At 40.6% G+C, this 17,689-nt stretch overlaps 1 protein-coding gene across 7 annotated transcripts in view; it reads left to right on the top strand.

The window, feature by feature from the left end:
• The first annotated feature begins 288 nt into the window (after positions 1-288).
• Positions 289-17,689, top strand: part of LOC140467371 (acidic mammalian chitinase-like) — a 38,109-nt gene continuing 20,708 nt past the window's right edge. For 3 of the 7 annotated variants that reach the window (XM_072563683.1, XM_072563685.1, XM_072563684.1), the window contains exons 1-5: positions 309-1,924; positions 10,670-10,699; positions 11,059-11,260; positions 12,076-12,132; positions 15,863-16,028. In XM_072563683.1, coding sequence (XP_072419784.1) covers positions 1,771-1,924; positions 10,670-10,699; positions 11,059-11,260; positions 12,076-12,132; positions 15,863-16,028 — 609 coding nt within the window. In that variant the 5' untranslated portion in view covers positions 309-1,770. Of the gene's footprint in view, positions 1,925-2,440; positions 2,501-10,669; positions 10,700-11,058; positions 11,261-12,075; positions 12,133-15,862; positions 16,029-17,689 lie in introns of all 7 variants that reach the window. The other 4 variants (XM_072563689.1, XM_072563687.1, XM_072563688.1 and 1 more) reach the window with 4 other exon arrangements.

Here is a 17,689-nt window from a genome sequence, read left to right as displayed (position 1 = left end):
CCCACCTACACGGTCCTTAGCTCCACCCACATAACCCTTAGTCACACCCACGCAATACTTAGCCCCACCTACACTGTCCTTAACTCCACCCACATAACCCTTAGTCACAGATACATCACGCTTAGCCCCACCTACACAGTCCTTAGCCCCACCCACCCAGCCGTTAGCCCCACCCACCCTGCCTTGCCCGGATTGTCATTGGCTCCGGCCCCGCCGTCCTCTGCTCCACCCAGAGCTGCCGCCCGCGCTGACACGCCCCCTCCCCCTCCATCCCACAACAGGATTGCACTGCGCATGCGCGGCCGTTGGGTTGTCCGCTGTTTGAGGTGAAAGGCGGGAAATGAGTGCAGCTGGGAGCCGCCGGTTATTGTGAGTACGGAAAACCGTCCAAAAAAAAATCCGATACCACCCCTTACTTTAGAAAGCGAAAGATGTCAGAGAGTGCCATACAGGCGGAGGACAACCAGATGGACGATCGAGTCAGAGAATTGGACTGTAAAGGAGGCGATCTTTCGGGCCATCGAACTCATGCCAGCCCTTTCAAAGACGGACGGAATGGATGCTCCCACTCCGCTGTAGTTATTTTTAAAGTTAACGTTGTTTTCATCCTTTGAAGCAAATCCGTCCGGATCATAACAACTGAGAAGACCACGGAGCGGTTCGACCGCAGAGTTGTCACGATGCTGAACGAGGCCATTCAGCCCACCGTTTCTGTGCTGGCTCTCTGAACGAGCACCAAAGGCTGACTGCCAGTCTCTCGCCCGTTTTCCCGTCACCTTGCTCATTATTCTTCTTGAAGTGCCCTTTTGCATGCCTCGATTGAAGCTGCATCCACCACACTCGCAGGCAGTTCACTCCAGAGTCAAAACACTTAGCGTCGTCTTATTTTGCAAATCACTTCAACTCTCACCCTTCCTTTTACAATCGGGAAGATGTTACATGTGCTTTGTCCGTGTCTCCCATCGTTTTGAAGCGCAGAAGCCTTTTGAGTCCGTGTTCTCAATAATTCTGCTAGTTCCACTTCCCCATCCTTACCTCTCCCGTCGTTTGCACTTTTTGGGGGTCGGGTGCCTACCTATTTGCCTTTTGAAAAATACTGTTGAATTTGTCTCCTTCTCCTCCACAGGAAGTGCAAACCAGTCCCAACACCGTCATCTCCAAATCATTCCACGTGCGACTTAGAGTCATAGAGATGTACAGCATGGAAACAGACCCTTTGGCCCAACCCGTCCATGCTGTCCAGATATCCCAAACCAATCTAGTCCCACCTGCCAGCACCCGGCCCATATCCCTCCAAACCCTTCCTATTCATATATCCATCCAAATGCCTCTTAAGTGTTGCAATTGTACCAGCCTCCACCACATCCTCTGGCAGCTCATTCCATACACGTACCACCCTCTGCGTGAAAAAGTTGCCTCTTAGGTCTCTTTTATAACTTTTCCCTCTCACCCTAAACCTATGCCCTCTAGTTCTGGCTAAGAGAAAATGTTATTACGTCTGAGTTTTTGAAAACAAATGAAAGTCTCCCTGTCTTCCATCTGGCTTCTTTATTTAACCAATATTTTTAAGGAATTTCACTTACTGTTTATTGACTCCACAGCTGGTGAAGCATTTTCTACCCGAGGATTTCTTATTTGAGCAGTAGCCCTGGTAGTTCTGCCGTAAACCCAGTGGGTTTTAAGGTTTTTTTCAAGAATGTTTTAAAGATTGAGGCAGTTTATTAAAGTTATAGAGTACAAGAGAATAGTGTCTGGTCGACTTTTCCATCCATGCGAAATGCTTGCATTCAACTAACATTTCTGTATGTTGTAGGATTTAAGATACTTTATGATTCTGGCTACACTGCAGTATTGCCAACAGCATCAAAGTGGAAAGACACTAGCTCATTGAATCAAAACATGAGAGGAGTATTTAAACTGATCGGTAAGTTTGACTTTCAAGAATAGAACCAGAAGTTCTGAACAATGTACACTTAAGCCTGTAATTGGATGATTGTTGGGAATCAGTGTTGCATGGTGAATGTGCCATTGTCTCACCATGAGGTGGCAATAATATACAAAGCAAGCAAAATAAGCGGACGAAATAGCCTCATTGAAGAGTGATCAGGGCCAAACACCAACAAAACTCAATCTCTTAAAAAAGTATATTATTGCTAAGCGTGTGTGCTTTGAAACCCTGTCTTTTAAAAATTATTTTTGATTTTCCATATTTGTCTCATTTACTACTTTTAGAAGAAAAGACTCATTGTTCAAATCAGCTCTGTTTAAGATAAATGAGCACAATCATAATTGATGATTTAAAACAAAGACTGTAAAATAGTTTACTGTATCTTTACTGTGAACAGTGTGCAGAGTTAAGAAATTCTGCTTTGACTTGAAAACAAATATTCAGTTGTATTGTTTATGTAAGCTTGAATCTTATTCCCAATAAAATCAACAGATCCAAAAAAACCTCATGTTCAAGGAAACTCTGGGCCTGAAGACTTTCTTTAACAAGTAGGTGAGTTTGCACTTATGGAGATGGTGGCATTTTGATAATGTCACTGGACAAATAACCTGGAGGCTCAGCCTAATGCCCTGGGGCATGAATTCAAAGCTCACACTTCAACTAATAAATCTGGAATTGAAGCAACAATATTCATCAGTGACAGTGATCATGAAGCTACAATTAGAGTCATATAGCACAGAAACAGACCCTTGGGTCCAATTCGTCTATGCTACCCAGTTATCCTAACCTAATCTAGTCCCATTTGCTAGCATTTGGCTCATTTCCCTCTAAACTTTTCCCAGACATACAGCCTTCCTGATGCCTTTTAAATGCTGTAATTGTACAGCTTCCATCACTTCCTCTGGCAGTTCATTCCATACACACATCACCCTCTGCGTGAAAAAGTTGCCCCTTAAGTCCCTTTTACATCTTTCCCCTCTCTCTCTAAACCTATGCCCTCTAGTTTTGGTCTCCCCCACACCAGGGAAAAGAACTTCTCTGTTCATCCTATCCATGCCCCTCATGATTTTATAAACCTCAAGGTCACCCCTCAGCCTCTGACGCTCCAGGGAAAACAGCCCCAGCTTATTCATGCCTCTCCCTGTAGCTCAAATCCTCCAACCCTGGAAACACCCTTGTAAATCTTTTCTGAATCCTTTCAAGTTTCACAACATCCTGGAGACCAGAATTGCACATAAGTTTCCAAAACTGGACTAACCAATGTCCTGTACGGCTGCAACCTGACTTCCCAACACCTATACTCAATCTCTGACCAAGAAAGGAAAGCGTACCAAATGCCTTCTTCACTATTCTAGGTAAAAATAATGACTGCAGATGCTGGAAAGCAGAGTCTAGATTAGAGTGGTGCTGGAAAAGCACAGCGGTTCAGGCAACATCCGAGGAGCAGTAAAATCTACGTTTTGGGCAAAAGCCCTTCATCAGGAATACAGGCAGAGTGCCTGAAGGGCACCTGCGACTCTACTTAGAAGGAACTATGAACCTGCACTCTAAGGTCTCTTTGTTCAGCAATGCTCCCTTGGACCTTACCATTAAGTGTATAAGTTCTGCTCTATTTGCTTTTCCAAATTGTAGCATCTCACATTTATCTAAATTAAAATCCATCTGTCACTCCTCAGCCTATTGGCCCATCTGATCAAGATCCCATTGTAATCTGAGGTAACCTTCTTCACTGTCCACTACATCTCCAATGTTGGTGTCATCTGCAAACTTACTAACAGAACTCGTATGTTGGCATCCAAATCATTTATATAAATGATGAAAAGCAGTGGATCCAGCACATATCCTTGTGGTACACCACTGGTCACAGGCCTCCATTCTGAAAAGCAACCTTTCTCTGCCACCCTCTGACTTCTACCTTTTAGTCAGTTCTGTATCCAAATGGCTACTTCTCTCTGTATTCCATGAGATCTAACCTTGAATGTAGGTTTGCTCGTTGAGCTGGAAGGTTCATTTTCAGACGTTTCATCACCATAGTAACATCATCAGTGCGCCTCTAGATGGAGAGCTGGTGGCATAGCTCGCTTTCTATTTATGTGTTTAGGTTTCCTTGGGTTGGTGTTGCTATTTCCCGTGGCGACATCATTTCCTGTTCTTTTTCTCCAGGGGTGGTAAATGGTATCCAAGTCAATGTGTTTGTTGATAGAGTTCCGGTTGGAATGCCATGCTTCTAGGAATTCTCATGTGGGTTTCTGTTTGGCTTGTCCCAGGATAGATGTGTTGTTCCAGTCAGTGGTGTCCTTCCTCATCTGTATGTAAGGATACTAGTGAGAGTGGGCCATGTCTAGTTAATGTTCATGTATCCTGGTGGCTAGTTTTCTGCCTGTTTGTCCAATGTAGTGTTTGTTACAGTTCTTGCAATGTATTTTGTAAAACAAGATATTAGTTTTGTTTGTTATCTGTATAGGGTCTTTCAAGTTCATCAGCTACTGATTTAATGTGTTGGTGGGCTTGTGGGCTACCATGATGCCAATAGGTGTGAGTAGTCTGGCAGTCATTTCTGAGATGTCTTTAGTGTAGGCAAAAGTGGCTAGGGTTTCTGGGCATGTTTTGTCTGCTTGTTGGAGTTTTTACTGAGAAATCAGCGGACTTTGTTCATTGGGGATCATTTCTTTTTGAATACACTGTAGAAGTGATTTTCCTCTGCTCTGCGTAGTTCCTCTGTGCTGCAGTGTGTGATGGCTCATTGAAATAATGTTCTAATGCAGCTTCATTTGTGGGTGTTGGGATGATTACCACTCTCCCCTTCATCTAAGTGTCAAAAAATGTGAGTAAAGTGTCAACAGCTGAATAGCAAGTGATGGATGACCTATGATCCAGTTAATTAAGGCAGAGAGAGAATTTTAAAAATTCAAAAGTAAGATAATGCTAGAGACAAACCAGATGGCTGGAATAACATGGTAGGTATAAGAGTCACATGACAAGGATCTAACCCCAGTAACAAGTAATCCAAAACTGTATAAATTAATTAAGGTAGAGAGATCAGAACAAATTATCAAGGTGATGATGTCGAAACAAAATAGTGAGGAAGATTTTACAAACAGAACAGTATGGCAGAGTTACATGTAGCACAACATGAATCCAAGATCATGGTTGAGACAGTCCCCATGGTTACAGAACTTGGCTACCTGTTTCTGCTCAACAATTCAGCATTATTGCTTGTCTTGAAGGCCATCTTGGAGGACGCTTACCTGAAGATTAGAGGCTGAATGTCCTTGACCATTGAAGTGTTCTGCCTAGCGATTAGTGCGCAGTGACCGTTCATCTGTTGTCATAGTGATTGCATGCTTTTGCCAATATACCATGCCTCAGGGCATCCTTTCCTGCAACATATGAGGTAGACAACATTGACCGAATCATGAGTACCTGCCATGTACGTGGTGTTCCAACATGTGATGTAGTATCCATGTTGATGATCTGACATGCCATGGCAGAGTTGTGTGGTGCCATGGTCGCTGTTCTCCTGAAGGCTGTATAGTTTGCTGTGATCGATGATCTGTTTGAGGCTAGATGGCTATTTGAAGGCAGGAGGTGGAGGTGTAGGGACAGGTGTGGAGGTGGCAAGACATTTGTAGTCATCATTGACATATTGAGGCTATGGAGAACGTGATGAAGTTGCTCCGCTCTGGATAATGAAGGTACTCTGGAAGTACTGGATGATGAAGGTACTCTGATGTATCCTGTGTCTGAGGAGGTCATTGCAGTTTTTCACTGTGGCACATTGGAACAGGCAATCGATGGGTTAAGCATCATATCCTGTTCTTCTGAAGGTGTATTTCAGTATCCGGAGGTGTCCGTTGCATGCCTCCTCGTCTGAGCAGTTCCTGTGCATATGTAGGGCTTGTCCGTAGGGGGTGGCTTCTTTAACATGCTTAGGATGGAAACTGGAGAACTGAAGCATCATGAGGTTATCTATGGGCTTGCAGTAGAGTGATGTAAATTTGTAATAATAACACACCACAAACCCCTGTTTGGGTTACTCAAAGAGGATAAGGCTATGTTACCCACAGCTTCAGATCAAATTCAGCAATGGGCCTTTTGTTGTAAATGCGTACAATTACAAGTTCAGATACAGTCCAGGAGGCCAAATGTCAAATGTGGATGCCTTGAGCCACCTCCTGCTGACAGATGCGCCATAATGGTACTGCCACTGGAAGAATCTGTTTTGGTTTTAAACTTTCTGGGTGCCCTTCCAGTCACCGCTGACGATACCAGACTGTGGACGTGAAAAGATCCAGTCCTGAGAAAACTAAAAAAGCTGCTGGTGAGGCGGGGACCAAAAGTGAGATCACAATCAGAATTTAAACCTTTCTTGACGTGATGAAACGAAACATCTGAGCAAACTGCATTTTGATTTGAGGAGCAAGAGTGATTGTCCCAAACAAAATCACTGCTTGACACTGACTGAATTCCACCAATGTTATCCAGGGGCGTCCAAAATGAAGATGTTGGCAAGAAGTTATGTCTGGTGGCCAAAGGTGGTTGCAGACTTAGCTACGTTGGCGATGTTGTGAGGAAAATCACCAGGCTCGAATTCAGTCAGGGTTCAACGACAGAATTCATTGTACAAGGAAATACTGGAGCTCCGGGGAGAGAAAGACACCAACAGCACAGTGGTCAGTTGCAATTCTTCTCTCAGCCCGGAGCACATACTTTTATCCATTTTGTAATAATAGGTCATTGATGAGCTTATTGTCTTTGTAACATGGTTTGTTTATGGTCAACATTGCGGAGTCATTGATAGTTTTGGTGCAGTCATTGTCAGTTCCAGCTCAGCCTTTGTTAATTTCAGTGGAAATGGCCCTGCAGCGATAAGAGGAATGATCAAAGAGAGGTAGTGTCCCGTGATGTGCAAAGTTTGGGTCAACAAGGCAGTCCTGAACAAGTGCGTGGACCACATGAAAACTGCAAACTAGCAAATGGGGCAGGACTAAAGCATGCCTGGCCCCTCAGAGCAACCGGTAGGCCTGTCGGAACCTCTGTCGAGTGTTAAAGTCTGTAATTGACATGGTGGATGTTGCAGCCTCAATGCCTTTACTGCCTGAAGAAGAGAATGAATTTCTTCTGAGACACTCCGGGTGCAAGAGACTGGATATGGTCCGGTACAACCATCCATATCCAAGGCTGAGCCAGGGGAAACATGCCCAGTTGAAAGACACCCCAGGAGATGATGAAAAACAGCAGGCCTACGATCCCAAACTTAGAGGGAGGGAGATGTTGCGATTGTAATGACGTCTGTCAGTTGGGCCTCATAGAACAGAGTTCCTTGATTTGGGGCTGTTACTCTGGTCCAAACAGGGAGGATGGCTGACAGGTTTAAACTGGAGTGTCAGAGGTTCTGTTCAGTCTGAGAATTGGCTCTGAGGAAGCCAGACCAGTGTCAAGTACTATGCACATGTAAATAAGGGTGACTTAGTGACAGGATACTAGTCTCTGTGGAGTTATTTCAGTACCAAAATGGACAGCAACAGTTTCTTTAAATAGAGCAAATTTAGAGAATTTAAGCTGGGAAAATAAAAATTTGGAAATGGCAGAGAAGTTGAATAACTACTTTGCATCACATTTAAAGATATGAAAGGTTTTCCAATATAATTGAATAATCAAGGGGAAAAGGGCAGAGAGAAAATAAATGCAACAACTATCACTAGAGAAAAAGTATTAGGAAAAGTACTGGGGCTAAAGACCGATCAGTCCCCTGGACCTAATGGATACATCCAGGATATTAAAGGAAGTAACTACAGAGATAGTGAATGCATAAGTAGTAATTTTCCAAGAATCCTTAGATTCTCAAAGTTCCAGAGGATTGGAAAGTTGTCAATATAACACCTTATTCAAAAAATTAAGGAGACTAAAATAAAACAGGTAACTAGCTATAGGGCAATAAGCTTAATATCTCCTACTGGGGGATTGTTAGAATCTATTACACAGGGTGTAGTAACAGAGTACTTAAAAATACATAATGCGGTCAAACAGACTTTGCATCATCTGGCCCCCGGTCTCCTGGCAACTAAGAAATAGGTCCCAGGCTGACTCCCTTGGCCAAGACTGAGATATGTCGAGACGCTGTGTCTGCAGCTAGGCCCAGACACCTGAAAGAGGAGAAAGGCGGCCTCAATTCGGCGTAGCAGTCTCGCTGTGTGTGGCAGTTTCCCTGTGTGGCAGTCTCCCAATGTGGTGGTCTCCAAGTATTGTGGTCTTGTTCTGTTGTGGTGATCTTGTCCTAGCATGGAGGTCTTGTCCCCATGTAGAGGTCTTCTTCGTCTTCAGCATCCTGGTATTCCAAAGGTTCAGCAGGCAATCTTGGAGTGGCAGTTTTGGCACGGCATGATTGTCTTCTTTGGCGGAGGCTTCCAGCTTAGTATCCAGCAGTTTAACGTGGAGGTCTCGAACCCAGCTGCATCTTCAAGGTATTCCATTATTCCTAAACTGGCTTTCCCCAAGCCCAGGAGCCATTAACTGAACTGTGATGAACTTTGTCTCAATTTTACTTTTTTAAAATTATTCTTATGTATGATTCTGTCATTGATGTAGGTGCTGTGGTGGGGAAACATGTAAAACGTTTCACTTTAATTTTCATATAAAAGTACGTGTCATTAAATTTCTATTCTATTCTATTCTTTACTCAAGACAGAAGGAAACCAAAAAATAGGTAAATGGCTGTAGGCCAGTTAGCTTCGTATCTCTCATTGGGAAAATGTTACAGTTTATTACACAGGGTAGTAATAGAGCACTTAAAAATTATAATATGGTCAAGTGGAGTTAGCATGGTCTAGCCAGCTTGGCAGTCTTTTCCCAGGCTCGTGGTTTTGTCCTGGCTGCGTCTTCAGGTTATTTGGTTTGTTCCTAAATGTGCTTTTCCCTAGCCCAGGAACTGTTAACTGAACTGTGATGAACTGTGTCTTAATTTTACTTTCTTAAAATTATTATGTATGACTTCTGTCCTTGATGTAGGTGCTGTGGTGGGCAACTTATAAAACTTTTCACTGTGTATTTCATGTAACAGTACACATTATAATACATTTTTTTATTCTGTTCTGATCTTTTCTTTGCTTCATGAAGGTGTAATTATGCCTGACAAATTTACTAGAATTCTTTGAGTAAGTAACAGGCAGAATAAATGAAGAGGAAGCAGTGGATGTAATATGTTTAGATTTTTGGAAGGTATTTGATAATGTACCATGCACTTAGTTACTTAATCAGATAAGACCTCATGATGTTGGAGGTACTATATTGGCATGAATAGAGAATCGGCTAATTAACAGAAGATAGAAAGTTGGGATAAAGCAGGCATTTCAGGCTGACAACCTGTAACTAATGATGTACCATAGTCATCAATATTGGGTCCACAATTATTTACAAAATATATTGTATCTTGGATGAGGAAAGTGAATGTACTGTTGCCAATGTTGCAGATGACGCAAAAGTAGGTGGGAAGACAAATGGTGTGTATGACTCACAGTCTAAAAGGGATATAGACAGATTAAGCTATTGGGCAAAATACAGTACAAATTGAATACAAATGAGAAAATGTGACATTATGAACTTTGGCAGGAAGACCAGAAGAGCTGAATGCTCTTAATTAATGGAGAAAGACTGTAGAAAACTACAGCACAGAGGAATTTGTGCATAATTAACAAACAGCTAACATCCAAGTTCAGTGGGTAATGGGGAAGACAAATGGAATGTTGTTTTTTATTTCAAATTAAATAGAATATAAAAGAAGGTTCTGATAAAACTGTACAAGAAACTATTTAGACCATAGCTTGAATACTGTGAACAGTTTTGCGTCTCTTATCTAAGGAAAGAAATATTGGCATTGGAGACAATCCAGAGAAGGTTCACTAGGTTTTTTTACTGGGTAGAGAGGACAATGTTATGGTGCGAAATTGAGTAGGATGGGGTTGTACTTGTCGGAATTTAGAAGTGATGAGAGGTGACTTTATCAAAATATTCCAGGATCTTAAGTGTTTTGACAGGGTAGATGCGGAGAAGTTGTTTCCCCTCATGGGAGGGTCTTGACCAAAGTAAGTGGTCATACTTTTAAGACCGAGATTAGGGTTTTTTTTCTGTATGAATAGTGAATCTGGAATTTTTTTTACCGCAGATATTTCAAGGCTAATCATGAAATAGATACAAGGCTAAGAGAAACACATCTTTAATCTGTAAGGGAATCAAGGATAATGAAAAAGGTTGACAATCAGATCTGGATCACCCATGATCTCAGGGAGTAGCAGATCAGACTGGATGGGTTGAATGGCCTACTTCTGTTTCTTATGGTCTTCTGTTTAAATAGTTCATTTAACCCCTTACCTTCATAAGCCTACCCTGCATGCTCCCCCCCGCCCCACTTATAAATGACAGCTCTGATCGTCTAAGTCTAGCCTCTTAGAAATTCCCCCTTTCTTTTGTTAACTACCATGATCTTTAACTCCTGTCCTTCATTATTTTTAAGATTCTCCATAAAATCCATTTCTTTGATCATCTTTGATCACCTCTTCTAATATTTGATGCTTTAGCTCAGAACTTATCACATCTCTATCAAAATGCCTTAGGACATTTTTGCAATGCAAACGATGATGCACAAATAAGTTGTAATTATTAGAATATGCTGCATTCTGTACTGGAATGAAAAGTGAAATAAAATGTATTTTCCTTTTCTAACAGGATTCATCCTGTTGTTGCAGCCTGATTTGAGTAAGTTACAGTATTGCTGGTAAATGTAAACGTTACTACTCCTATCTCAGTACTCTATATTCTTAAAATGCATCAGCTGTTAAACAATCAAACCAATTAAAAACTGCACAACAAAGCTGGTAGTTAATGTTTTTAAAGATAAATCATGTTGTATTTTTGTAGCAAGTATTGACTTCTGCCCAGCAGTACAGTTTGAGTCAATATTTGATAAAATTTATGCAATTTATAAAGCCACATGGTTCAACTTTATACTAATCACATTAAAGCTTTCTTTTCTAAATAGTTAAATATTACATTGTGGCTTTGCTCTGAGATATTTCCTAAGTTTTATTATAGCTTAGTTAACTTTCTATTTTTAGGTAATACCGTTCTAGTCTGTTATTTCACAAACTGGGCACAATACAGAACTGGAATTGGTCGATATACGCCTGATAACATTGATCCTTTTATGTGCACCCATCTGATCTATGCGTTTGCTAACATGAATGCAAACCATGAAATCACAACCTTTGAATGGAATGATGAAGTTCTTTACAAAACATTCAATGATCTAAAAAAAAAGTAAGTAGAAATTCATTTTTCAACAGTTCATTTGTACACTGAAGATTTTCTTAAGTAAAGATTAATTCTCACGTAAAATATTTTCATTTTCTCTTATCTTTTGCCCTTCCCCTCATTTTTGTTATCTCTTGTATCCACAAGGCATTGAATTGTTAGAGTACAGTTTAGGGTTTTGTCACTAAAATGACTGGCTTTCAGAAATTTGAAGTAATGTGAAAAGGTTAAGAAAGTTTTGTTTGTTAACAAGACAGCATTGCAAAATCAACAATATTGATCCACATTGTGTATGGCTGGTGCCCGCGGAGCATACGTTGGGTCCAACAAGGACATCATTCAGAATAAGTGATGAAGTCACTAGGTACCCACTCTGATTTCTATGTTGAGATTTCTTGATGTTTAGCTTAATGGCTCATTTTAATAAGATAGAAAGTTCAGTATTATTGAGGTGAGTTGGGACATTAACCAAGACATTAACACGCTATAATCTCCCTTATTTTGGAAACTGGACATTACCTTGCTGCTCCACTTGTCAATAGCATAAAAGATGACTTGAGATGCTCCGAAGATGATTTAGACTGGACTTCTTACCTGATTTTGTCACACATTTCGACATTACCAACATCACTAAGACTGTTTAAAAGTGTGCCCATAGACACCTGGGTAATCTCTATAACTAAACAGTGCTCACTGTTATATTCCAAAAGCACTTGTATCACTTTTTCTTTCACTCACTAAAACAAATCTTTGTTTTAAGTATTGAGAAGTTCAGCTTAGTTGTTAAAATATTACCTGATGATAACTTCATTTTTTGACAGGAATCTTGAATTGAAGACTCTCATAGCTCTTGGAGGTTGGAAATTTGGTTCCAAACGGTAAAAACTATAATAATAAAGTACATAGAAGTCACAAATTTGTTTTAAAAATGTTTCCTTAAAAGGTGGGGTGGTCAAGTTTATATTGGAAACGTGGTACATTGGTTTGTCACAATGGGATTAATTTAAAAATATGAGTTACAAAGCTGCCAGTGAAGACTCTTTGAAAATTGGGCTGCCTCAACTGGAAAAATTGTCCAATGAACCCTACCAAACCAGAAACATGGAGTCACTGCCAATCGTAACAAGTGTGCCATATTAACGTTTTGTAGATCTACATGGCTGCTGGTCAAATGTGCAACTTATTCAGATTGCAGGCAACAACAGTAGTAGCTGCTAGCAGCACCAGGGGCCTTCATGGATGATTTCTGATTCATCCATGTCCTGAGTTCTCATATAAAGCATGTCTCAGCACTGCAATTTATCTACAATGTCGCTAAAGAATTAGGGAACGGTATTTTCAAGAATGCTCACCTCTGTTCGCAATAGCACAATTCCAGATTGTTTTGAATGCTTTATTCTGCACATGCACCGATATCAGCACCAATGTCTTTGCGGTGTTCTGCACATGCGCTGAATTCAACTGTCGTCAGAGCATATGAGAGGTACAGTAGTATACATTGAGCAGCTTCATCTAAAAAATTAAACTAATGATTATTCATTGCTGTCCCTCTGAGACAAGAATATTTTTGAATTATTGTAGAAGCCCTGTATAATTCCCACAGGACTGCATTACTCTTATATATAACATTTGACTTTCTAATTTGTTCTTGTACCTGCATAGTCACACAATCTACAACGTAATTCTTTTGCTTTTGCTAAAATGGAGGGGCATAATAACAAGAATGTTAGCAAGAAGCATCTTGGTGATAAGATTGCGGGTGGTGAATGCAAAAAAGGCTATAACACTGGAAGAGAAGCTAGATCTTATAAAGCATTTTGAGCATAAGGAGAGACCATGTGATATAACTCACTTAACAAGAATGAGGGAATCCACCTTATGCACCATTAGAAGCAATGCCTAAAGCAACCTGTATTGCTGAAACAATGCTGGACGCACATTCAAGAGGCTGAACGCTGCTACTGACAGGGATAACAAGGACAAGTGTTCTTCAATTTTGGAAGAGCTTTAACATCAAGAATGATATTGACATTATTGTGGAGGCCTGGGGTAATGTCAGTAAGGATTGCCTGCATGCACTTTGGTGGCATGTTCTCTTTGATGTTCTTCAAGATTTTCAAGGAAGTGAACAGTCAGAGCAGCTCCCAAAAATCAAAGAGTATTGAATTGCCCTTGCAAAGCCGATTTGCTTTGAAGAAGTGGAATGTGAGGATATTGAAGAGCTGCTTGGGTCCCACTGTGAAGACCTCTTTGCAGTTGATCTATAACAGCTGAGAGGAAAGTGGAAGATGGAGATGATAAAGCACATTCCTGAAGAAGGATTTCTGCCCGAAATGTTGACTGTCCTACTCTTTGAATGCTGCCTGACCTGTGCTTTTCCAGCTTCCCACATCATGACTATGAAAAAGATGAAGTCAAGGATGCAACACCATGAGAGCTTTCCAATCCTCTTTTGTCTTCTAACCTGAGGGAAATTGAGAGGCAGTTGCAGCTCTTAGAGGACAACAATTACAATGCAGAACGCAGCAGGATAGCAATTTGTTCAATAAGACATCAACTGGCACCCTATGAACAGCTTCTTCAAGACAAGAAAAAGGGCAAAGAGCAAAATCTGGATGTCTTTTTTTAAAATCAATCCCCAAGAAACAATCAGAAGACAATCGACCACAGCCACCCACTTTTGCGACCACAACTGCACCTAAAGGTGGTAATGATGATGACGACCCCCTGTCCCTGCATTAACAATATTTACTTTTGTTTCATTAATAAATATGGTTTAAACCTTCATTCAGGCTGTGCTGTACTTTGTGTTAGCTTTTTGGTGATTTTTGAGTGATCGTAATTAATTTTTTTTTGCTGGTCTGCTGTTAACTCTACATTTCCCATTGGCCATGTTATTTCTATTAAGTAAGGTTCCGCTGGAACGCAACTACAGCGTTATAAGACAACTACTTGGACTGCCTGGAATTAAATAAATGTGGTAGATCCTGACAGTATAGCTGCCCTTTCCCCCCAGATTGCTCATCTTCTGTTCATTAATATTGGCGGTGGAGATGTACTATAATTAATGCCACTGAGCCTAGTCGCAATATTCTATTTCCTGACTCAGCTCTGACTAAAGCCCATATTTTCTCAGTGTCTTAAAAACCCTGCAGGCATTTGAACATGTGGGCAGGACCCAGATTTATGTCCATAAGAACTCTCACCAACCTTTACATAGAAAGCATTCTATCTGGGTACACAACAGCCTGATATGACAACTACACTTCCCACAAATGTAGGAACCTGCAGAAAGTTGTGTGCACAGTCCAGCTTGTCACGGAAGCCAACCTCTCATCCATGGATTCCATCTACACTTCTCGCTGCTGTGGAAAGGCTGCCAACATCATTAAAGACCACTTCCACCTCGATAATACTCTTATTCAACTTCTTTCGTCAGGCAGAGGATACAGAAGCTTGAATCCATGCACCAACAGGTTCAAGAACAGCTTTTCCCCTGCTGTTATTTGACTGCTGAACGAACACTAATTTCAAATCTAATGTTGACTTTGCTTTTGTGCACCTCCTGTAGCAGTCGTAAACTTGTATACCTCGCTATGTTTAAGCACCCTATCATCTGTATGTCCTTGTTTGCTATGATCTGCCTGTACGGCTTGCAAAACAAAACTTTTCACTGAGTTTAGGTACATGTGACGATGATAAATCAAATCATATGATGGAGTTGTTACTTTGACATGTGGAGAAGGTGAGTGTTGATAAGGGATGAGAGCGCTAGAGGACCTAAACTGAAACAACTGGGACAACATCCCAGAGAACCAAGATGGACCTTTTAAACAGCCAGCTTCGGCACTCTGCAACCCCCATAATCACTTCTGATCTGCATCCACCCAAATTTATCCTTCAACTTTGCTCTGGAGTGAAGGTCCTGCCATTCTGGAATATTTTTCCCAAACTGAATACAGTGAGCTGAAAGATTCTACAATACAATGCTACTTATCTTGAGTACAAAAATCCAGATCTTTGTCTGGAATTTTCCATGTCTGCATTTTATTGTTGCAATTGCATGTAGAGCTGATTCTACAAATATATAATGTATCAATAATTTTTGACCTATACACTTAAAAAATGATAAGTTGCAGAAAATTGAATTCTGAAATTAGTGTGTACATTTTATTTAAATGAGCCAATGTTTAGTATCACTTGTGTATCAATACATTATTGCCAAACAACAATGTTTGTTGTTCATTTTAAAACCTGTTGGAGGTTAGTTAGCTCAGGTGGCTCGATGGCTGGTTTCAGAGTAATGCCTTTAGCATGGGTTCAACTCCTGCACCAGCTGAGGCTACCATGAAGGTCTCACCTTCACAACCTTTCACCTCACCTGAATCATGGTGACTGTCAAGATAAACCATCACCGGTCATCTCTCTCTCATGAGAGTACAGTCTGTTAGGACTATGGCAATTTTGCCTTTGACTTTTAATCCCTTTCCAGTTCTTGAATTTTAAAATAGACAAAGAGAAACTAAATACATTTTACATTGTACTACATTTGGAAAATAACACCACCAATTTTTTAACTTCCTCTTACCTCTCTGGCTCCTTCCTTAGTTACAACAGCATGGTGTCAACTCAGACTAATAGAGCAACATTCATCAACTCTGTGATTAGATTTCTGAAGAAGTATGGGTTTGATGGTTTAGATCTGGATTGGGAATATCCAGGTTCCAAAGGAAATCCACCAGAAAACAAACAACTGTTCACATCTTTGATTATGGTAAGAAAATAGCTCTCAATTTTAAAACATTTAAATGTGCAGTAATATTATCATTATGTATGAACTGCTAAATATCTAAACTTCTTATTTCACTAGTACATTGCTGACCTTTTTCCATTTGAATTTATTTTCATCTGAGTGAGTAAGAAAAAATCTAAGAGCATTGTTAGCCTGTTAAAGCACTAATACTTTATCAAGTTAAAACAAATACTTAAGCAGGGATATGGGGCAGAATCTTAGTTTTGAAGGCTCCAAATTGAACTTAGTCTGAGATCAGCTCCTATCTTCACTTTTACTTTTCTCTTTTTATCCGTAACTTCTATCATTAATACTGGCATCATGATATGGCGACTTGTAAAAATTTTCACTTTTTAAGTAAAAATACACATAATAAATTGCTGTTCTATTCATGAACAGTTTAGAGAATAAACTGTGATATCACAGGAAAACTACAAGTTCATTGGTTGCCAAATGTCTGCTAATTTAAATACCAGTTCTAATTTGGTTTCAGATTAAAGATAAATGGAAGAAATATTTTACAGATTATAAAGCTAAAGTCAAGTAGGAATTTAAAAATTAAATAAAAACTAATAAAATATAAATGTAGGGTCAGGTGATGTAATATTGCACCTGTATGATGTGGAAGGTAGTTGACCCCATTGTTGCTAATCGTGACTGCATTTGTAGGAATTGTTGGATGCTTGAGAAACTCTGGCTCAAAGTTGATGAGCTGGAGTTTGAGCTTCAGGCTCTATGATATGTCAGAGAGGAGGCATGTTACCTGTGTTTCAGGAGTCTGTCACACCCCTTAGATTAACAACCTTGGATTCAGCCTTTGGAGAGGAACAGGAGAGTGTGACAATGAGTGAGGTTTGTCGAGGGATCCAGGAAGTAGTGTTGCTTGAGCCTCAATCCTTGTTGTTTACTCCCTGTGTGAATAAGAACAGGGATTATAGGAAGATGGGCAAAATAACCATATCTCTGTATAAAGGGAGCCATTCAAGGGGAGGCAAAAAGCAAAAGGTAGTCATAATTGAAATAGGAAAGAGGCATGGATACTATTCTCTGTGGCCAAGACCAACAGTCCCAAAGGCTGCGTTGCCTACTTGGTGCCAGAGTTCAGGATATCTCATCTGGGCCGCGGAGGAACATGGAGTGGAAGGGGGAAAAATCTAGTTGTCGTGGTCCACATAGATACCAATAATACAGGTAGAACAAGGAATGAGGTTCTGATGAGGGAATGTAAGCAGTTAGAGGCTAAAATAATAAGTAGAACCAATAAGGTAATAATCTCTGGATTACTACTTGAGCAACAAGCTAATTGACACAGAGTGAATATATTAAAGATATAAGTGAGTGGCTTAAAGATTGGTGTGGGAGAAATAGGTTCGAAACCATGAGTCATTGACACTAATACTGGAAAGAGGAAGCTGTTCCATTGGGATGGGCTCCACCAGAATCATGCTGGGACCAGAATTGCATAAGGTATGCTGTAGATTGTCCTTTAAACTGTGACTGTGTGGAGTTTGCACGTTCTCCCCGTGTCTGCGTGGGTTTCCTCCGGGTGCTCCGGTTTCCTCCCACAGTCCAAAGATGTGCAGGCCAGGTGAATTGGCCATGCTAAATTGCCCATAGTGTTAGGTAAGGAGTAAATGTAAATG

Source organism: Chiloscyllium punctatum, chromosome 45, assembly GCF_047496795.1.
Source record: "Chiloscyllium punctatum isolate Juve2018m chromosome 45, sChiPun1.3, whole genome shotgun sequence".
NCBI classification, from domain to species: domain Eukaryota; kingdom Metazoa; phylum Chordata; class Chondrichthyes; order Orectolobiformes; family Hemiscylliidae; genus Chiloscyllium; species Chiloscyllium punctatum.
The sequence above is the reverse complement of the archived record's forward strand: the minus strand, read 5'-3'. Positions and strand labels throughout refer to the sequence as shown.